The following is a 22,233-nucleotide window of genomic DNA, read 5'->3' as shown; positions in this document are numbered from 1 at the left end:
CTCGCCTCGTCCCTCCCTATTCGCTTAAAATTATCGACATTTAATTCCATCCCTCCCTATTTTTTTGAATTACTTTTTAAACTGATGTTTCACTCATTCAACCAAACTGATCCCTCCCTATTGTGTCGGGGTTTTTAATTTTTTAATTGAAATTGTATTAATTTAAGCAAAGGTACATCCAGCATCCCCAAACCCACAGCCATTAGAGGGCACCGTCCTGCAGCCAACAGCATCTTCCGTCCCCAAATATTCCCCCCCCACCCCAAATATTTCCCCTCAATATTCCACAGGCAGGGTGCAAAACCAGGGCAGCGCGTCCGTTTCTCTGTATTTAATGCGTGTACATGCGCGTTTTTGTGTGCGCGCACGCAGGGTTTTGTGCAGCCACGTGTGGTTTATGTTCCAGCACCTGCATTTAGCAACACACAGACTTGTTTTTCTGCACGCGCTTAACACGCACGTGTCATTTTTGCACACCCCCCTTTTTGCACATGGATATCTCTGCACACGCACCCCTTTGCGTGCATGTGCTTTTGGGCACGCACGTGTATCTTTGCACCTGCATTTTTGCACCTGCATCACTACAGCAAGACCGAGAACTCTATAACCCCCCTCAGCACCTTTTTCCGCCCTCTTTACCCATTTTAATTCTAATTTCAGAGCAATACCCACGCACCACAAAGTATCACCCAGTGTGAAAAACACCTTTTCCCGCGAGGAAGCTGCAGCCCTGGTTTTTATTTGAAACGTGACGGTCGCCACCAAAGGCACTTGCAGAGATGGGGAGAGGGATTTGGGGAGGAGGAGGAGGAACCTCAGGGCACCATGTGCCACCATTTGAAGGCGAAGGGTTTCCGGCGGGCGTTGGTGCCGCAGTGAACCTCGCCGGAGAGGAGGTGGTAGGAGAAATAATCGTCGATGAAGGTGCAGGTGAGTCCCAGGGGCTCCAGCAGCTCCCGCACCCGCTGCTCCAGGCAGCACTGCCCACCCACCTCTGGGCCAAAGGGTTTGGGGATGCCCAGGTGTTTGCCCAGCACCAGCATGTTCACCTGCAGCAGCGGGATTTGGTGTAAAAAGGGAGGATTTCAGACCAAACGGGTGCCCCGGGGTGCAGGGAGGGAGCGCGGGTACCATGTCGGGGAAGAAGGCGTCGGCGCCGGTGGCTGCGTCGCCGCGGAAGAGCTGGGGGAGGTCCAGGATGTCGGGTTCGGCCAAGCCCAGCGCGCGCTTCAGGATGTCCCTGTTCCAGCTGATGCAGCTCTGGGGGGACAAGGGGGTCAGCGGGGAGGGATGGACGGACAGAGGGTGGACAGAGGGATGGACGGAGTGGGGGTGGGTGGGTGGATGGAGGAACAAAGGGATGTGGGGACAAAGGGATGGAGAGAAGGATGGGATGGATGGACGGACAGAAGGACAAAGGTGGATGGAGAGATAGAAAGAGGGATGGTGGACAGATGGACAGAAGGATGCAGGGATGGGTGGAGGGACAGAGGGACAAAAGGGTGGATGGAGGGACAGAAGGATGGACAGAAGGAAGAGTGAAGGGATAGAAAGGGGTGGGTGGACAGATAGAAGGGTACAGGGATGGGTAGAGGGACGCACAGAGGAAGGGGCAGATGGAGGGTGGGAGGGATGGGTAGATGGACAAACGGATGGGCAGGAGGATAGATGGACAGATGGAGGGAGGGTGGATGGACAGAGGGACAAAGGGGCAGGTGGATGGATGGATGGATGGATGGAGGAACAGAGGGAGGGACAGAAGGATGGACAGAAAGAACGGAGGAATGGAAAGATGGGTGGGCAGATGGAGGGATAGAGAGGTGAATGGACAGAGGGACGGACGAATGGACAAAGGGGTGCATGGATGGATGGGTGGATGGACAGAGGGACGCAGGGGGCTGGAAAGGAGCCCCCTGCTCCCCTTTCCTCACCTGGACGTAATTATTGAATTTCCGGAGGGCTTCGTTAGCCAGAATCTCGCTTATCGTCGGCTTGGGCACCCCCGCCAGCCCTGCAGCACAACGAACCGGGTGGCAATTCCTCCCCCAGCGCATCTGGGACGTGTTTCCCAGCTCTGAGCCAGGAGCTCCCTCATTTCAGGGATCCCCCAGCGACCTCCACGCCAACCCAGGAAATCAAATCCACGAGGCTTTTTAATTAATTCTGCTCATTTCTTGCTGCCGGCAGCGCTTCCCAGCCATTAGCTGGGTTTCGGGGCATCACACATTCACCCACCCTGTTGCATTTTGCAGGAAAAGGGGAAAATAAACCCATTGAGCCCTGTTTTCCATCCTACCCTTGAACATCACGGCCTCGCCGAAGCCCTCCTCTTGCTTCTCCTTGAGGAGCTGGTAGCAGGCGCTGGGGCTGGCCAGGAGCAGCCGAAAACCCTGCGAAGGGAGAAAGAGTTGATTTTGAGGGGGTATAAAGGTTGCACCCCCTTTTTTCCCCATTCCCCAGGATTCGTTACCTTCCGATCGGGCGCAGGGACGAAACTGAGGAACTCGTCGACGTGGCCGACGCGGAGCCAGTCGGAAAACAGCTCCACGGGAGCCTGCACGCGTTGGGCGACCAGAAAATCCCGGACGGCTTTCGCCATCCGCCGGCCGCCGAATCTGGGGGGAGCACAAGGAAGGGGCTGCAATTTCGGGGTGCCCGAGGTGATGCTTTGCATGCAACCAACCTCAAACGGTGCATAACAATCCTTTTTTGGGTTTGATTTCCACTGTTTCATGCATCTCACCTGGGGAAGCTGCTGCCGATCAGGATGCGGCCCAAGGGGTACTCCTTGCCTTGCACCGTTACGGGGGGGGTCACCTCCAAATTCCCAAAGGAATCGAGGCTGGAAGTACCTTCTGGTGCTTGCCGGGCCACGTAACCAAAATCAGGGCCCTGGATGGGGAAAAGAAATGTGACAATGGTTAAAAAAAGGCGATAATGGTTAAAAAAAATAGGTATCAGCACCCAAAATGCTGCACTCCCGAATCATCCTCTATTTTTTGATGGGTTTGCAAAGCTTTAGGCCATGCTGGGGAAGGGAGGAGGAAGAGGTCGGGTACCAGGATCCTCTTGACGGGAAAATCCTTCAGCCCGCGGTCACGGGGCGAGTCGAAGACAACGGGGAAGGTCTTGTGGGGAGCTTGCACGTAGCCAAATTCAACCTCGTCCTGGAGAAGGGATGGAGAAGATTTGGAGGAGCCCCCCAGGAGCTGTGGCAGTGAGGATGGGGCTGAGCATCATCCTGCACCCACTTGGATCCAGCGGTCCTGGCGATTCTCCGGCAGCGGGCAGACGGTGAGCGGGCACTTGGCTTTCTCGGCCAGGGCACCCACGGCTGCCACAAAATCCTCGTTATTGTCCACACTGGAAAAAGAAAAATAGAATATAAGGGGTTGATCCAGCACCAGGGAAGGATGCGGCCGCCCCCCCTGCACCCACCTGCAGACAAAAACCTCCAGCGGTGCTGCTGTGTTGGGCGTCATGATCCACGGAGCCACGCGGAAAACCACCGTGTCGGTGAAAATTGGCGTCTCCAGCAAACCCTGCGATGGGTTTGGGGGGATATCTGGTGATATTTGACTCTTTTACCCCCCATTATGTGTCACCCTGACCCCCCCCGTGGCCGCTACCTTCTCGGGGCTCTCCAGCAGCGTGACATGAAAAGACACCAGCCCCGAAAAGTCGAGGTCGGGGAAGGCGAGTCCCTCCACGTAGAAGATGCTCTCCTCCTGGTGCCGGCTGGGTTTGACGGCGTAGACAAGTTTCGACCCCCCCAGCACATGTTTGTACTCCTCCAGTGCGACACTGTCTGCGGGTACAACCCCCCCTTTAACCAACCAACCCCTTTTCTGCAGCGTTCCAGCTTAATTATTTTCCTAAACCTTGCGAAAAGGGCATTTTTGATCCCAGAGAGCAAAATCACCCGGTGCATCGGATAAAACCTCCTGGGTGAGATGGAGGTTGGATGTTGTAGAAGTGGTACCCACTTTGCTTGAACCCTGATAATTTGGGGTGTCTGTCCCCCCGCCAAGCCCCAGCATCAGGCACTCACTGCCACCATAGAAAACTCCGACTTTATCGGCGTCACCAAAGTCCACGTGGAGGACGAGGCGGTGGCCAGTGAAGATGGTGCGGGGACCTCGGGTGCGCAGGACCATCTGTGACATGTCCTTCAGGTCTGGGGGGGAGGGCAAAATGGTGTAAAAAAGGAAAATTTGGTGGGAAACTATAAGAAAACGGGGGTTTCTTGTACGGGATGCGCTGGTACCATCGTAGGAGCGGATAGCGGTGTCGTGGTTATCCAGCATCTCGGCTTTGGGGTCGTCGCGGTCGCAGTTCACCAGCAGAATGGCCCCGTGTCCGTCAGGACCCCACGTCCATGTCGCCTGGGGGGGTCAAACAGGGTTGGGGGTGTCAGTTGTCACGCCCTCCACATCCCACGGTGATCCCGGGGGCCTCGCACCCCCCTTTTTATACCTTATCCAGCAGCGTCTTGCTCACCGCGCCACTACGGGTGGTGTCGGCGTCCAGCGAGATCTCTGCAGGGACAAGGATGCTTGGGGGGGGGACATCCCTGCCACCACCACAATTTTGGGGTGTCCCCCCACTACTTACCCACACAGGTGAGGTACAACATGGCTCTGCCCACGGGCACCCCGCCGGCCTCTCCGTAATATGAAATCCTGACCTGAAACGACGAGTGGGCGCTCGTCACTGCACCAAGGTGGGGCCAGACCCTGCCGGGGACCCCAACACCCACCTTTTCATCCCCCACGTCCTTGCTGAGGGTGTCCATGGCCAGCAGCACCTCTGCACCAGCGGCCAGGGGCCAGCGGGACACGCTGGAGGGCAACTTGACGCTCTGCGTGTCGTGCACCACGTAGATTTTCACGCCCGGCGTGCCTTGCACGTTGAAGGTGACGGCATCTTTGGGCGCGGATCTAAGCAGGAGGAAAACACGGTGAGAGGGTTTTTTGGGGGGAATAGCTGGAGTAATATAGTGTGGGGTTGCAGAGGATGCAGAGCCTGCCGTGGGCAAGAAATCTTGCAATATGCAGGAAATCCTGCAATGTGCAACCGCAACAAGTCATGCAAAATGCAAATATTCCTGCAAAATGCAATTGCAAAATGTTCTGCAAGGTGCAATTGCAGTGAGCCCTGCAATGTGCAATTAATTCCGCAAAACACAATTGCAAAAAGCTATGCGATGTGCAATTAATCCTGCAAAATGAATTGCAAAAAGTCCTGCAAAATGCAGTTAATCCTGCAAAATTAACTACAAGTGCTGCACCATGCAATTGCAACAAGTCCTGCAATATGCAATTGCAACAAGCCCTACCAAATGCAATTAATCCTGCAATATGTAATTGCACGCAGTCCTCCAACATGCAATGCAACCTGCACAATGCAACGAATCCTGCAGCATTCAGTTGCAACCAGTTCTTCGGAATGCACCGAATCCTGCAATGTGCAGCTGCAATAAACCCTGCAACATGCAACGAATCCTGCAAACGGCAATTGCAACGAGTCCTGCAAAACGTGATCACAACAAATCCTGTAAGAGGCAATTGCAATAAATCCTGCGAAAGGCGATTACTACAAATCCTGGCAGAGGCAACAAATCCTGCAAAAGGCAATGGCGACAAATCCCACAATATTAATTGCAGCGAAGCCTGTGATACGCGCCACACTTTGCAATATTCAGTTGCATCAAATGCTGCAAAATGCAACACATGCTGCAATGTGAAACCGCAACGAATCCTGCAATATTAGTGGTGATAAACCCTGCCATGTGCACTAGACCTTGTGATATTAAATAACAGTGAACCCTGCAAAATACAACTAGTCCTGCAATGTGCAATTGGAAAAAAAAAACACTCTGTAAAACTCAACAAACCCTACAAAATGCAATTGCAACAAACCCTGCAACGTGCAAAATTCAATTGCAGAGAACTCTGCAAAATGCAATTGCAATTAATCCTTAAGACAAAAAAAAGACCCTACAAAATGCCACTAATCCTGCAAAATGCACTTGCAACAAATCCTGCAAAACACAGCGAACTCTACAAAATGCAATTGCAACAAATCCTGCAATATTAATTGCGATAAACCCTGCAATATGCACTAGATCTGGCGATATTAAATCGCAGTGAACCCTGCAAAATGCAATTGCAACAAATCTTGCAAAACTCCGGAGGTGTTTTGGGGGGTTATTTTGCTACGGGGCTGCCCAAATATTCGCATTTTGCCCCAAAGGAGCGAGTGCTGAGCGGGTGCGTCCCCTGAGAAGCAAAGCGGAGCTGCGACCGGGCAGGCTGCGGCTCGCATCGCTCTTATTCGGTGCAAAATAAAGAAACCCCAGGCGATGGGCCAAGAATCACAAATCCCGACCCGCCGGGAGGAAAACTTGGATCCATCCCCTCAGGGAGAAGGAAAATCCCACCCCGGGGCCCGCAGGAGAGGATGCAGGGATGCTGCAGCAAGTTTGGATGCTTTAAGGAATAGAAAAACTCCCCTAAGCTGCTGCTTGAGCTGAGCTTTAAGGAAGCGAAAAGCAAAAACCTGCTGGCAAAAAGCACTTGAGCTTGGGCTGGGGCCAGGGAAGCAGCTGAAACACCCGGCGGTGCCGCCCTGGCCGGTGGTTTCGCTCCCCATATTCCCCCAAAACAGGGAAATTATTTATATATTGTGCGATGACACGGCAGCCCCCAGGCCGGGGTGTGTAACTCAGCCTGGGGCATCACTTAAACCTCCTTGCGGGGGGATTTTTGCACCCCAAAAAATGCAAAATCCACCTTGGAGGGGTCGCTGCGTCGCGATTTGGAGCATCCCCTCCATCCTGGACTCAGCGTTCCCTAGAAAAGCCACCAAAGCAGCAGCATCACCCCCACCTTGAGCTATTTTAAGGGGATAAAAGTTTTAAAGAAGCAGATTATTTCTATTATTTAATTTTTTAAATGTTTTTGCGGCCACTTACCGGCAGACATCCAGGGAGAGCTCGGTGCCCAGCACGCAGACGGTGCTGGTGGGACGCTGCGTGGACAGCTGGACGCGGCGCTGCTGGGCCATGCCGGCGGCCCCCGGAGCACCCTTGGGCGCTGCGCTGGGTGGCAGGAGGGGATTTATAAAGCCTGGCTGCTGGGAGGGGATTAAGCAAAGCCTGGTTTAATCCCACCTCTAGGCTTTTGGCCCCCGGGTGGGGCGTGCATGATGCCTGGTCGTGCTTCCCGGTGATGGAGCATGAATCAGCGCCGGGGAAAAGAACCCCAAGACACCCACGAGGGGGGTTTTAATTATTTTTAAGCAGCTCGGGGGCGGGTTTTTTTCCCCTCCAAGCACAAAGACACGCTGATGTGACCAGTCACCCTTAAACCCACGCTGTAAAATATTCAGTGTGACACCAGAGCCAAGTTGGGGACGTGCCAGCGCTCGGCTCAGAGGGGTTTAATTTCTCCTCCTAAAGGGTTTTATTTGCCCAGCTGGAAAAAAAAAAAAAAGGCTTTAATTCTTATTTTGAAGGTGCAAGCTTGATGCTTGTCCCATCCTCTGTGTGCTTGTCCTATCAGGGGGTGGGCATGTCACCTGTGGTGGGAACAGCAGAGCCTGCCACAGCTTTAATCGCCTTTGTTTTAATTAAATCCTCGTCTCGGCGTGGGAGAGCCCTTTGCCGATGCAGCTGTCCCCCCACCAACTCCCTCCGGGGTCACACGCCGCTGGAATTTAATATCGTCGCTCAGGGCTGGGGGAAACTCAGCAGAGCCGTAACTGCGGGGAAAATGGGGGGGTTGAGGTTAGAAATCAGCTTTTTGGTAAAAAAGAGGGGTGTCAAGAGGGATGCGTGACCCTTTTGGGGGGTATCTCCATTGCTTCTCCAGCACTGCTTGTAAATGCGGCATCACGGTTACACTTTTACACCTCAAAAAGTGCTGCTAGAAAAGAAAATTGCCACCCAAAATAAATGTTTTTAGCCCCTGAATAGTTGTAGAGGGCTGAGCGATGCCAGGCACAATGGACTGGTTTCGGTTCCTGGTGCCAGTTCCTGCTGGGTGAGGGACGGGCAGCGGTGCCAGGTCGGTCCGGGGACACGCCACGCTTTGTTTGCCATGACAAGAAAGAAAGAGAAAAGGAAATTTGCTCACTGGGGAAGGTGTAAAACGATCTGCACAAGGACAGGGCTCTGCCTCGTCACCGTGCCAGGGTGGAGTGCTGGTCTACCCCCAGGAGTTGTTTTGGGCTGATAAAGGGAATTGGGGGGGGGGGGGATTATTGGCTACAAACCTGGCATAAGGGACAATAAGAAGGTTTAGCCGTGGGATGGGGCCTCAAACCAGCTGACTCGCACATCCCACGCTCCTGAAGCCGCTCTGTGTCCATCCTCCACCCACCACGATTGGCCCCATCCCATAAAGCCACCATTCCTATAACAACCCCCCCACCAAAAAAGAAATGTTTAAAACATATTTTCAACCCAGTAGCCGAGGAAGAAAGGACGGGAGAGGGGGAAGAGCTGCGTCCTCAGTGTTAATGCAGCTTTATTGGCAAACCCCTCGATTTTGATGCATCTTCTGATGCACCAAATGCACCTTCATCCTCCCATTGCGGGACCTGAGCCCGTCCCCAGGTGTTTCAGGGCACCATGTGCCACCATTTGAAGGCGAAGGGTTTACGTCGGACGTTGGTGCCGCAGTGGACGTCACCGGAGAGGAGGTGGTAGGAGAAAAAATCGTTGATGAAGGTGCAGGTGAGTCCCAGGGGCTCCAGCAGCTCCCGCACCCGCTGCTCCAGGCAGCACTGCCCACCCACCTTCGGGCCAAAGGGTTTAGGGATGCCCAGGTGTTTGCCCAGCACCAGCATGTTCACCTGCAGCCAGACCAAAAAGAAACCAGTGTTTTCCACCCAAAAGGTGTATTTGCAGCAGGTGTGGATGGAAAAAGAGAGGTGGGGGGGGTCTCACCATGTTCGGGAAGAAGGCGTCCGCGTGAGTGCCCTTGAGGATGAAGAGCTGAGGGATGTCGATGATGTCCTGCTCGCTCAGGCCCAGCTCCTGCTTCAGGAGGTCGCGGTTCCAGTCGATGCAGCGCTGTGGAGATGGGGGACCTGGAATTGCCACCCCTGGCCACCCAAATCCCACGCACAGACCTGTGTGCATGTAGCATCCTGCCTGGATCCTCAGCTGCTCCGTTGCATCCCATTCCACACCTCTGAGTAACCTCCTGAATGCACCCCCAACCCCAGCAACCTCTTTTCTTTAGTTTGGCAGCTCTGCAGTCACCTCCCAGCGGGACAACAGGCTGGGGTGACCCAGCACCAAAGGGTGTCTGGCTCCTTCATGAGTGTTCCCAAGGAACAAGCGCCAGGAGCAGAGGAAACGGCCTCAAGTTGCACCAGGGGAGGTTGAGGTTGGATCTGGGGAACAATTTCTTCCCCAAAGGGCTGTGGGGCATTGGAACAGGCTGCCCAGGGCAGTGCTGGAGTCACCCTCCCTGGAGGGTTGGACAGACGGACATGAGGTTCTCAGGACATGGGGCAGTGCCAGGGCTGGGTTATGGTTGGACTCTATGATTTTGAGGGGCTTTTCCAACCAAAATGATTCTCTGATTCTTGGACACCTGCTTTCACACTGCACAGTGTAACTCAAGCCACAGTTTCTTGCCCTTCCCTGGGGTCTCAAGAATTGTTCCTCATACCCAGAAACCACCCGTCAGAGACATGCAAGCGAGGAGAGTGAATCCACCCAAACCCACGGCCACAAAGACCCACCTGCACGTGCCGGTTGTCATTTTTCAACGATGCATCTGCCAGGATCTCATCGATGCTTCTCCTCTTGATGCCCTTCAGCCCTGCGTGGGGACAGCAGCAGTAAGGGATGCCACTAAGGGACACCGGCAGTCCCTGTCATGCCGCAGGGATCACAGAAATCACACAAATCCCTGAATGTCAGGGATTAGAAGGGACCTCGAAAGCTCATCCAGTCCAATCCCCCCAGTTGGAGCAGGAACACCCAGATGAGGTTACAAATGTTGATGCCCTTACCGACGAGCTGCGTGGCTTCACCGTGGCCCTGCCACTGCATCTCCTTGAAGAGCTTGTAGCAGGCGTTGGGGCTGGCCAAGAGGAGACGGAAACCCTGCGGAGAGAACCCAGGAGTCACACTTTGCTGCTGGTGGGATATTTTATCCCCACGTCCTCCTAAGAAACACCACGCTGGCCTCAAACCCAGCCCCAGATGTGGGGGATGCCACCCAACAAAACCACCCCAGAAGAAAGTGCATCACCCAGCCACACTGGGGAGGATGAGCAACGGCAAAATGGCTTTATTTATTATTTTTTGTGTTTGCAGAAGATGCCCCGTGCAGGAGCAGAGACAGCTCCAGGGAGCGGTACCTTCCTGTCGTAAGCAGGGACGAAGGTGAGGAATTCATCCACATGGCCCACGGTCAGCCACTCCGAGTAAACCTCCACCGGCGCCTGCACTTTCTGGGCGTAAAGAAAAGCCCTGACGGCCTTGGACATGCGTCGGCCGGTGGCCCTGGGGAGCAGAGGGAGGAGAAAGCGGGTGGCCATCGCATCCCCCCCAAAGATTGACCCCCACCCTTCCCCCAAACATCGTGCCAAGGGGAGAAAATGCAGCTGCACATCCTGGTTTTATGGGAAACGCTGGGAAGAGGAGGGAAATAGTCTGAGCAACATATATCTATATTATATATATTAATATATCTAGACATTCTGGTTTAATATATCTATATTATGTATATTAATTTTTATATCTACATCCTACTTTAATATCCCTTTTCTATATTATTCTATGTCCTATTTTAATATCCATTTTCTATATTATTATATCTATGTTATACTTCAATATCTCCTTTCTGTGTTATTAAATGTATGTTACACCTCAGTATCTCCTTTCTATATTATTTTATGTATATTATACCTCAATATCTCCTTTCTGTACTATTATCTCAACATTCTACTTTAATATCCCTTTCTGTATTATTATATCTACGTTATACTTCAATATCTCTTTTCTATATTATTACATCTATGTTATACCTCAATATATCCTTTCTATGTTATTATATTTAAGTTATACTTCAATATCTCCTTTCTATATTATTATATCTACATTCTATTTTAATACTCTTCTCTATATTATTATATCTACATTCTACTTTAATATCTCATCTCTATATTACTATATCTGCATTCTACTTTAATAACTCATCTCTATGTTACTATATCTGCATTCTACTTTAATATCTCTTCTCTATGTTATTATATCTACATTCTACTTTAATATCTCATCTCTATATTATTATATCTACATTCCACTTTAATATCTCTTCTCTATATTATTATATCTACATTCTACTTTAATACTCTTCTCTATATTATTTTATCTGCAGTATATATTAATATATACCTATACTACATATATAGGCTGTACATATCTACAGGCAATTGTGCATCACACCCCCAATTCTGCTTAGACACCGTTGGGCTTAATTTCCCCCATCCTTGTGAATCTTCAATCACGCGCTTTGTGCGAGGGCGAAGTTTTCTTAGACAGACAGCAGCAGGCTGGGAAAACATTAATTAAACTCCTGCTAATAAGGGATAATTATGGTCCTGGTGAGGCTGGGAAAATGCCGTTTACCCGCTGCTGTAACCGAAGCAAACGCTCTGGCTTACAGCAGGACTGGGGGCGGAGAATCCCGTTTGTTATCCCGGATCAAACCCCATCGGGATTCGCCTCCGTTGTTCTTTTTTTCCAGGAAAAGAACCTCCTTTGTGGAGGATTCTGCAGGGCGCTGTTGTTCCCGTGGGGCTGCCTAGCACTGCCTGCCCAGAGCAAAACAATTTCCAGTTCTTCAGGACTTTACCCTTTCCTGGATCGCCCTACTTTTAATGGGGGTGGGTGGAAATAATAGCCAGGATGCTTACGGAGTTGTAGGATGGGAGAAAAAGCATCAGTGGTTTGGGAGGGAGTAAAAATCAGGCCAGTGGCAGGATTTTGTAAGGGACGCACGCTAAATCTGGGATTTGATGGCAACCAACCCCAAATTCCCATTTTGATGGGAACCGGCCCCAAATTTCTGCTCCCTTTCTTGCGCAGGGATTTTCACTGCTTCCCCACATCCCAGAGGGAGAGCTCGAGCCCCGCAGCGTCTCACCAAGGCAGGGGGCTGCCGATGAGGATCCGACCCAGGGGATACTCCTTCCCTCGCACCGTCACCGGCGGGCTGACATCCAGGTTGCCAAAGGAATCGAGGCTGGTGACTTCTTTCCCAGGGGACTCGCGGGTCACGTAGCCAAAATCGGGGCCCTGGGGAAGAGGGGGGTGGTGATGGTGACCCCCCAAGTGGGGAATTTTAGGGGGATAAAGGGTAGTTGGCAACATGACAACACACCAGGATCTTTTTGAAAGCAAAATCCTTCAAGCCTCGGTTTCTGGGTGAGTCGAAGACAACAGGGAAGGTCTTGTGCGGTGCTTCCACGTAGCCGAACTCCAGCTCGTCCTGTTGTGGGAAGAAGAGGAGGAGGAAGATGAGGAAGGCTCCTGGCAGGGTGAGAGTCACCTTGGTGAGGGTGGCAAAGTAAATGGGGAAAACTGGCAAAGCCTTAAAAAGCCCCAAGGGGCCCCTTTTGCAATAGGGTCCCTCTTGCAGTGGGGACCCTTTTGCAACGTCCTATAGGGTCCCTCTTGCAGTGGGGACCCTTTTGCAACGTCCTATAGGGTCTCTCTTGCAATAGGGACCCTTTTGCAATGTCCTATAGCGCCCCTCTTGCAACGGGGACCCTTTTGCAATGTCCTATAGGGTCACTCTTGCAGTGGGAACCCTTTTGCAACGTCCTATAGGACATTACTGTCTTGTAAAATGCCATGAGATCCCTCTTGGAATGGGGTCCCCCTTGCAATGACCCATTGAGTCCCTGGACAACATCCCTGCCTGTGCTTTCTGCCACCACCAGCAGCATTTCCCTATGATTTAGTTCACCTCTCACTCCCCCAAGCACCTCAGCTGGTCTCTCCCAGGGGTGCCAGTGATGGCGGGTGACACCCCACATGCCCTAGGAGCCTGTGAGGGACCGGGAGAGCAGTGTATGATCTGACAAACATCGACTGCTGACCTGGATCCAGCGGTCACTGCGGGTTTCCACCTCCGAGCAGATGGTCAGCTTGCAGTTGGCTTTCTTCAATAGGGCCCGGAGTCCTTCCAGAAAGGCTTCGTTGGAGTCAGAACCCTGCTGGATGCTGCGGGGAGAGCAAGGAGTGAACACTTAAGGGAGGGAACACAAAAAGCCCCCCCAGTCCGACCGTGCAGCCCATTCCTCCTTCCTAAATGCACTGGGGTAATAGTTCTGTGTGAGGTGAGACCCTGGAGAGGGTTCTCCAGCCTTTCTCCTTGGGGTTGCAGCAGCACCAGTGGGCTCTCTACCCAAATACTGCCTCCTATATAGCATGCGTAACACCTGGTTAACCCTACGTAGCAAGGAAGGGTCAAAAACTCCCCCTTGGGGAGTCCCCCCAAAGCAGGAGAGCGATGGGTTGACGTCCTTCCTACCTGCAGACAAAAACCTCCAGAGGCTGCTGCGTGTTGGGCGTCATTATCCATGGTGCCACACGGAAAACCACCGTATCTGTGAAAATCGGGGTGCCCGGCGCATTCTGCAAGGGGAAAATACACCAGGGGGTGGTGGTTGAAAACTCCAATTTGGGGGATTTTGCAGGGCATGGGGCACGTACCTGATGGGGAACCTCCAGCAAGCTGGCGTTGAAAGAAACCAACCCGGAGAAGCCCACGTCGGGGAAAGCCAACCCTTCAACGTAGAAGATGTTTTCTCCACTACTGACGTGGTCCAGCACGTAGGAGAGCTTGTCCGGCCCCAACACGGGTTTGTAGTGGGGGTGTGAGTCAGTCCCTGGAGAAAAACCAAAAAATACCCAAGCCCAGACGGGGTGACCAACCTGTCCATGGGACTGCAAGGAGGCACCGGCAAGGAAGTCCGCGGACGAGCAGGTGTGCCGCCTTGTCTCTGGGGAACACACTTGATCTTCTTCCTACAAAGAGGACTCTATACCCTCAGGTCCAAACCTTTTAAGGTGCGTGGCTTGAGTTAAGCAACTAATGATATGCTTGTGTTCCCTGACCTGATTTTTCGGCAGGGAGCTGCTGGAGATCCAGCTGCCAGGGCGTTCAAAGGCAAAAGGCGCTGCCCGACGAGATGAGCTGCTTTGGCGGTCGGGTCAGAGCCCGCGCCAAAAAGGTGCCGGAAGCCACGTCGGCGTTATCCACCCCCGTGGGAATGTCAAAATTTCAGCAATCCCGCTGAGAAAAGCCTATTTAAAATCCTTTTTCACTTGATTTTTCCTAGATAACCTCATCATCTACAACAGCAGAGGAGCTTTGGGGATAAATGAGTGTTTCCAGCAATCAGAGGTGCTCAGATAGTGAATAAAAAATTAAGCATTTGCCCACAGAAAGGAGAAATACTCACGGAGAGCGTGGAAAACCCGCACTTTATCTGCGTCCGACTCGGAGACGTGCAGAACCACCTGGTACTCGGCAAAGATAGCACTAGGACCTTGAGTCCGCAGCAGCATGAGCGACATGTCCTGAAGGTCTATGGCGGGGGAAAAGGTGGAGAGAGGGGACACGGAGAGAAGTGACGGCGGTGTTGCAAGTGGGAAAACACCCTGGCGAGACCTTATGGTTCTCCTCACGCCGCAGATGACGCCATACCTGTGGTGGTCCGTATGTCCACCTGCCCGCTGTCCGTCCCCACCGCGCCGGGGCTGTCCCGGTCGCAGTTGACCAGCAGCACGGCGCCTTGTCCATCCGGACCCCACGTCCACTTGGCCTGGAAGAGAAGCACCCAAAGGGAATGTGAGCAAGATCTTCCCCATCTCAGTCTCCTCCCGGCTCGGGGAAAACCCCAGCGCCACGGGCACGCTTGGAGGACAACCCACAACATGCAGTCAAAGCTGGTGAGGAGACAGGAGCGATGCTTTCAAGCCACTAAATTTCCTAATCTCAGCTTCTCACAGGGCCAACAAAGACTATTTCAAACAGATCTTATCTTCTAACAAGCCAGAGAGTATCTGCCAGGCCTCATTTGGACAGCACTATGCTGTTTTAGAAATACATCTCATCACGATGCACAATTTGTGCCGCCGATTAGGTTGCAGCTAATTACCAGGGTGTAAGTACTTGGGCATATGCAGATTTGTTGCCAAAGGGGTAAATCTCTTGCTGTTTGCCAAACTTGCAGCTGACTCATTCAGCGGCATGTTTCACATCCAAAAAGTTTAAAAAAAAAAGGAAAAGAAAATAAAGCAGAGTGTTTTATCCTGTGCGATCCTTGGGGCTGGGCTGGAGAGGTAGATTCTGGCACAGAATTTAAAAAAGAAAGTATTTTCTTCCTCAAATAATAGGTTGAGAATTTGCCAAGTGATTTTCCCTAATTTAGACTCCAGCGACACCACCCGAGTCCTTCTCCTTCCTGGAGATTTTGGGGGAAGACATTTCAAACGGGTCCACCCCACGTTGACGCTCTGTCCGCTGCCTACAGCAAATCTTCTCGTTACCTTGTCCTTCCCTCTGCTCTTCACTCTGCCGTTACGGTTCAAGTCCACGTCCAGGGACACGTCTGAAAGATCAAGAGAGAAGGAAGCCACTGGCTCTCGGTGGCATTTTGGGCTCATCCTTGGCACCAGCCACAAGTCACCCAACACCAGCTCCACCTTTGTGCCCCAAATCAACTCTAGATTCAATGTCTCCAACAAAACACTGACAGAAAAGCCAACCCAGTGGCTTTTTCATGGCTTTCCCCCTTCACTCTCCACCTATCTGTTCCTGCCTTGGGTCACTTCGTGGTATATTTTGTGTTTTCAGCAATTTCAAGCTTTGTTTGTGAAGCCATGAAGTGTTTCTACCACGGGTGAGTGGACACCTAAATAATTACTAGGGTTGATGCAATGTTTGAGAAGGATTTTCCTTTAAACAGCTCTTCTTGGCTCAAATCTCTGCCTCTGCCGCAATAGAGGTTTTACCAGCAACCTCATCTAAACTCTACTTAAACCTGTATTAAGCTCATCTTAATACACCTCTGAATGGGTGGAAAACACAGACACTGAAGTGGAGTTTGTCCTCTCCTTGATGTAGAGAAGCAGACGTGGAGAAGCTGAAAACAAAGCCCTACATCTAAGGAAATGAAGAGAATTTGTAAAGTGAAAGCCCTGCAGATGGTGGTGGCTCCAGCAGAGCCCATCAGTTCCAGGATGTGGGAAACCATCAGCCTCATTAGGTGCAATTTTGAGAAGCATCTGCATGACTTAAGGACACAGGTGTGACTGTCATGTGAAAGCTTTAGAAAAATCACAAGTTTAGGGTAATTAATCCATCCCTGTAGAAGGCTCTGCATCCAGACTGGTTGTCTAGACTCCCTTTGTAGTCAGCAGAAGAAAATAGGTATTTCAAGGGAATGATTCATCTCATCCTAAACTTCTAAAATAGGTCAGACAACTACACTTTGCTTCCTATTTTTCTGCACCAGCTGCAATGGAGGTTGAGGAGGGGGACGTCGGCCAAAGTTGGGTGAGATGGTCTCTTTGGATCCTCTTCTGCCAATGCAATGGTCTTGGCAAGCAGAGGAGGATGCTTGGCGTGTACGTTGGGTGGGGACACAGCCCAGCCTTTGTCTTTTTTGCACCATATAAGGCAGGATAATAACATTTTAATTATTTCCCTCTTGCTTGTCAGCATCAGTCAACACCCAAACCTTCATTGCACGTCACAGATGGGCAGCCCGCGCCCCCCACTTAACTCCCAACTAGAACCCAACTAGATCTTGGCAGCAGGAAGGGTTGGCTGCGTTTGAAGGCGCACTGTTGTAACACCTACCTACGCAGGTGAGGTACAACCAAGCCACCGAAAGCTCATTGTCTTCCTGGCCGTAGTATGAAATCTTCACCTGCAAAGACATCCCTGGATCATGACCCAAGTCCCATCTCCCATCACGCTGAGTAGGTTTTTCCACTAATTGGGGTTAACCAATCAACACTACACGACAAGCTCTTGGAGGGTTCATCCAAGCCATTCTCCATTAATCACAGTTCAGTGGAATCATTTCTGCCTGCTTCAGCGCAAAAACGGGCAGAGAAAAAGCCAAGGTTGGAGGATTTTTTCTGCGTGGCACAGAGTTTCTGTCAAAAGGTTTTGCAACCATTGTTATCTTGTATTTAAGGCACAAAATGTCACGTTCTCCTTCTTGGTTTCATTTTTCATACACAATAATTACGCAATTCCTTTTAAGTCTGAGTTTCCTCCATGGAAATGAACCCGATGCCACCACTACCTCAAAATACTTGAGCCTGCCCACAACCCTCCCTTCTTTCCTGGAAAATTCAATTTATTTTTCCTGTTTCAGTGTATAAAAAAATAACTAACCTTATTGTCATTGATGGCTGTGCTGGTGACACCAATGGTCACTGCAACCTCTATATCAGGATCCAGGGGCCACCTGGAGTTCATCATGGGTTTTGTTGTGGGGTTGTGGATGATGTGGACGGTCACCGCGGAGGTGGCATAGACATCGAAGGATATGGCAGCTTTGGGGGTACATCTGAAACAGAGCGTGGTGCTGGGTTAGAAATCAAGTTGTCCCTCCTGTTCTCCTCTCTGTGGAGCCAAATACATAAACCTGGAATTAAAATCCAGTCGTAACTGGGTGGAAAGGACTCAGAAACCATCTTCAGGTGATGAAACACGTCGTCTGAATTTTATATGTATCTCTGTGGCGGCGTTGAGCAAGCTGAGCTCCCACTGGTGCTTCCGCACGTCCGTCTGTGGTTAAGCCCAGATTGCGAATGGCTGAAGTTTGGGCATCCAACCTCTCTCCACAACAGCAAGAAAACCTCCAAACCTGCAGCATCCCAGGACAAAACCCCAACAAAGAGCCTGGACAATTTTTGATATCAACCACCTAGGGAGATGGTTATCGCAGGATTATACGCTGACCCGAGAGGTGCCCAAAATGGGGCAGAACCTGAATCCGAACACGGAGAACCCGCACCCCATCTCGTGACGTCCCTCACCTTTGAAGTGTTGCCTACCTGCTCATTACAGCCCCGGCACCTCCATCCCAGGAGCACGAGTGCTCCAACCTGTCTGCTGTTGGGAGCCGGTGGCCCCAGCCGTACGCAAAAAGGGTCAGAGTGGTAAATTTTAACAACAAGATAAAAAAAAATGAAGCAAAACACCCCAGAAGAGATTTATCCCCAGTGTTGCTCTTGGCACCGCATCCCTGGTGCTTGCAGCAGCTTGTAATGAGAGATTAAAGCATCATCTCGCTTGTCACCCCTCGTATTTAACATCATGCCAACACCGTAAATCCACCCGTGTGCTGTTGCACGCCGCGACTTCTTGCATTTGGGTCTGTTTGCCCTGATTTTACAGCCCTTGCACCTCAGCGTCGCCACCGGATTCCCACTGTGCTCTATTTTCTGCCCCAAACCAAATCAAACCACAAAGCTTGACACATCCATCATGGAGTTCCCCCCAGCCAATGTTCTCCAGGAACAAAATAATCCTCATTTTGGGCTCAGGCCCCATGCTTAAATGGGACTGAGCTTACTTTGAGTCCAAATTCAGGAAAAAAAAAGCAAAAATTCGTTTTATATGTTCCCATTTGGCCAAAGGGAAGGTTAATACTTTTTTAGCTCAATTTGAAGCCCTTTGTGGGGACAACAGCACATCCTGGCCAGGCTCCAACACACAATCCCAATAATTGCCCCGGATGCGATCCTGACCGGCTTGTCCTGTAGTCTCTATCATTATAAATATAATTTATTAAATAATGACAATGTGTAACAGCCAGGTAAATACAGCCTCGTATCTGGCCAGTAAAGCAACCTCTGTATTTAATGCTGGAAAAAAAAAAAATCTCAATTTGTGAAATCACCCGTGCAAACCTGCTGGTGGATTTTTTCTGCCTGAGCCACACATTTTATTCTTTACCCCATTTTAGCTCTGGCCAAGTTGCTCATCTTGAATTGCTCTTGCCTAATATTTTTACAGCCAGAAATAGATCCCGCTTAGCTGGGGTGTGCATGGGCTCTGCCTGCGAATCGTCACGGCTCGACTACGCTTTGACGCCTCGCGTTTTGCCAGAACCAACGTACCTCCTTTGGGCGCAGCTCCCCTAAAACAGACCCAGTGGGAGATGTCGTAGAATAGAACTATAGAATCATAGAGATAGAATTATAGAATCATAGAATCATTTTGGTTGGAAGGGACCCTTAAGGTTGAGCCCAACTATAAGCTACGTCTAGCACTAAACCACATCCCTAAGAGCCTCGTCTATGTCAAAGCATCTTGCCAAATCCTTGGATGAACTCACAATGTGGGCTCAAAACGAGCTCTGATCTCCCCTCTAGCACCCATTCCTTCTCCAAACAAAGAGCAAAACCACCGCTGGGTTCCCCCAAAACCCATCAGCCTGATAGAAAACCATGGGGATACCCCAATCCCAAGCATTACCGGCGTGTATCAAGGAAGACCTCGGTACCCAACACGCAGACGGCGTAGCTGGCGTGGCTGGTGGACATCTGCACAATGTGACGTTGAGGCATGATGATATACCGAGGATGGCGGCCGCATGCGAAGGAAGCTGCTGCCTGGCTCGGTAGGTAAACCAGCAGGACTGGATTAAAAGGCAGGAGAATTTAACTCCTCCTTCCCCTCGATGACGGGGTTTAGGCAGGGGACCCTGTCGTCTCCACCTCCGCCACCAACAAGCTGCCTCCCCACTTATGGGGAGATGGAGGCGATAAGGCAGCCCCCGGGGGGTGACAGACAACTCCAGGGAGGGGACAAAAGGCACAACGGGGTGGGTGACATCCAGCCCTGCCCTAGGATGCTCAGCAGTGAGCTCTTTCAGGGCCTCTCACCTTTTTATTCCCTTCTAGCTCCACATAAGCACTCCAAAGTTTAATGCATTAAACATTTAAACTCCTCCTGTTGTGCAACGTGTTATTACAATACATGGTATCATTAAAATAAAGTATTTTCTTTAAAACAACCCAAATTTTCCAGCTAGCCTCTCCGTGGGCTGACTCACGGCCTCGGCTACCCCATTAGGGCAATGCCCGAATAAAGCCGAACAAAAGGAAATGTTTGTTCAGGTCAGTCCTTCCCATCATAACAACTCCCGAGGAGCACGACAGGTAGAAACGAGTGCAGGGAAAACTGGTTATTTAGCAGGCAGGGAAGGGGAAAAAAATAAATAAACAACAAAACAACAAGATGCTTTCAGTGGAAATTAAAAGTTCTCCGTGTTTCGCTTGGACCTCAAGTTTCGGGAGAATTGGGCATGAGGCGAAGCTCCCATGGGAAGCATCCCACGGCTGGAAGATGCCGTCTGCCAGAGACAGCACCGCTCTGCGGGCCATCCCGGAGGCTTCGCCTGCCTGCAAAGGGGGAAACTGGGTGAAATTAATCCCATCGAAGCCAGTAAGGAGGTTTCCACTGCGCTCTGGGATGGAGGCAGCAGCTGAGATGGAGGAAAAGAGTAACACAGGGTTGGAAAACGCGCCGAGCATCATGTTGCTGCGAGTTTCACCCTCGTAGCGAAGGGGACAGGGCAACGTGGTCCCTGTTCTCACACGGCGTTAGTGATGCAATGGGCAGGAGGGGGCCGGAGCCAGGAGAAAAAGAGGTTTGCCAGCGGCAGGACCCCTTGCGAGCCAAAAAGGTGAAAGGAAATTCAGCAGAGCTAGAAGGACCAGTCCCCATCGCCGCAGCGAGCCGCACGTCCTCAGCCGGAGGAGCAGCGACCCGCGTGCACGTTCCCCTGCGAGATCAAACCAGCTGCTTTAAACATCTCCCAGCCAGTCTACATTAAAGGGTTCCTTCCGACTTTAATTGCAGCAGAGAGAAGAAAAAAAAAACAAACAAACAAAACAGCACTATGTCTCGTATGCGAGCGCGGCTTTAATCAGATCGTGGGAGCCTGCCGAGCAGCCAGGATGCTCGAGCGGGGAACGCTAGCGGCATTTCCAGGCTCTCGCCCTGCTTGAGATTTTGAATAAAACCCCGTTTCCCCAAACCCAGCGTGAGTCAAACTCCTGATGTTCATAGATTTGTGAGTTTTGTTGGTTCTTGAGGGGGGCACAAGCCTTCACATACACCCAAAAGCCTCCAAGCTGGGGCAAATCACAGCCAGCACAGTGGGCAAGGAGCTCGCTGCATCCTCTGAGGAAGACTCCGGCCACAGCAGCATCTCTATGGAAGAGAGCTGGATTTCCCACTCATGCCTGCTGGTCACACTGGTTTGGACTGGGCACGGTGCTGATTTTAGCATCGCATCCTGCTTGGCTGGTTTGAGCCCTGTGCTGGACAGGGGAACACACCTTAATCCCCACGGGGTCAGGCTGGTACGGTCTGTAATCTGGAGGGAGGAGGAAGATGGTGGTTTTAGGCTCCCAGTGAGGACGACAGTTTCAGCAGAAGGTTGGACATCATGTGTTTCTCCAAATCCACCCAGGATCACACCCAGCCAGAAAGGATGGAGACACGGTGCCAAAACCTCACCTTCGTTTTGAGTTTGGAGGACTTTTAAGTTTAGTCACGGCTCATTTTGAGCTGCCATGGTCACTGCGGATGCTCACTCAAGCCCAAAACACTTCATCTTCACTGGGTGGTACCTACGGTCATCTCTTCTTCCTCCTCCACCTCCTATTAGCACCATCATGTCTGTGCGCAAGGAGAATGACAATTTTAAGTCATCTGGCCCATTCAGAGCTGAGTGTTTCTTCCTAATAACACCTTTGTCCTGAGAAGCTGCTATTCAGATCTCTGGTACACAACAGATGGGATCCCACCTCTCCATCACATCAAGCTTGGTCAGCCTTGTTTTTTCAGGCTCGTTTCATCTTTTTCCCCCATTTCAGCTTGTTTCTAGCAATGATGGAGCAAGATCTGACCCCTCGGTGCTCCCCCAGGAACCCCTCTAATAGCCCAGACCCCCTCGGGGTGTTTTTTCTCGCCCATCCTGCACTGCCACTCCATTAAGGAAAGTTTGATAATCTCCCTAAGCCGATAATTACACTTTATTTATTAGTCTGCATGCATAATTGCAGGCAGGAACTTTTAAGAGCCATGTCAGCCTAATTACTCGCAGCAGGGCAAGGCATCAAACCAGTTATCGAGTCCCGCTCGGGTTTGCATGAGG

The 22,233-nt window shown here is 51.3% G+C and overlaps 2 protein-coding genes across 2 annotated transcripts; both read right to left on the bottom strand.

Moving 5' to 3' along the window:
• Positions 1–728: 728 nt before the first annotated feature.
• LOC309448345 (protein-arginine deiminase type-3-like) lies at positions 729–7,077 on the bottom strand. Its single transcript, XM_082069813.1, has 16 exons — positions 6,977–7,077; positions 4,760–4,940; positions 4,615–4,687; positions 4,477–4,538; positions 4,268–4,385; positions 4,052–4,177; positions 3,630–3,808; positions 3,439–3,542; positions 3,252–3,363; positions 3,060–3,167; positions 2,744–2,892; positions 2,471–2,615; positions 2,297–2,390; positions 1,932–2,011; positions 1,132–1,260; positions 729–1,049 (listed from the first exon to the last, which is right to left on the bottom strand). The coding sequence occupies exons 1-16, from the start codon at positions 7,066–7,068 to the stop codon at positions 816–818; spliced, it is 1,986 nt and encodes a 661-aa protein (XP_081925939.1). The 5' UTR covers positions 7,069–7,077; the 3' UTR covers positions 729–815.
• Positions 7,078–8,622: 1,545 nt separating this feature from the next.
• LOC309448329 (protein-arginine deiminase type-1-like) lies at positions 8,623–19,633 on the bottom strand (the record flags this gene model as incomplete). The annotated part of the gene is made up of 16 exons (XM_082069775.1): positions 8,623–8,859; positions 8,954–9,079; positions 9,760–9,839; positions 10,033–10,126; positions 10,384–10,528; positions 12,174–12,325; positions 12,411–12,518; positions 13,132–13,255; positions 13,566–13,669; positions 13,748–13,923; positions 14,500–14,625; positions 14,745–14,862; positions 15,590–15,651; positions 16,905–16,974; positions 17,451–17,625; positions 19,542–19,633. The coding sequence occupies 16 exons, from the start codon at positions 19,631–19,633 to the stop codon at positions 8,626–8,628; spliced, it is 1,986 nt and encodes a 661-aa protein (XP_081925901.1). The 3' UTR covers positions 8,623–8,625.
• Positions 19,634–22,233: the final 2,600 nt, after the last annotated feature.

The sequence above is a fragment of the Streptopelia decaocto genome, assembly GCF_964273445.1.
Source record: "Streptopelia decaocto genome assembly, chromosome: 20".
Taxonomy (NCBI): Eukaryota; Metazoa; Chordata; class Aves; order Columbiformes; family Columbidae; genus Streptopelia; species Streptopelia decaocto.
The sequence above is the reverse complement of the archived record's forward strand: the minus strand, read 5'-3'. Positions and strand labels throughout refer to the sequence as shown.

Bases quoted from the DNA above. Each gene is read 5' to 3' on its own strand.
- LOC309448345 (XM_082069813.1), bottom strand. From the start codon at position 7,068: ATGGCCCAGCAGCGCCGCGTCCAGCTGTCCACGCAGCGTCCCACCAGC. The intron at 2,893-3,059 runs GTACCCGACCTC...TTCCCCATCCAG, and splicing joins TTCCCGTCAAGAGGATCCTG to GGCCCTGATTTTGGTTACGT. The intron at 1,050-1,131 runs GTACCCGCGCTC...CCGCTGCTGCAG, and splicing joins ACGCCTTCTTCCCCGACATG to GTGAACATGCTGGTGCTGGG.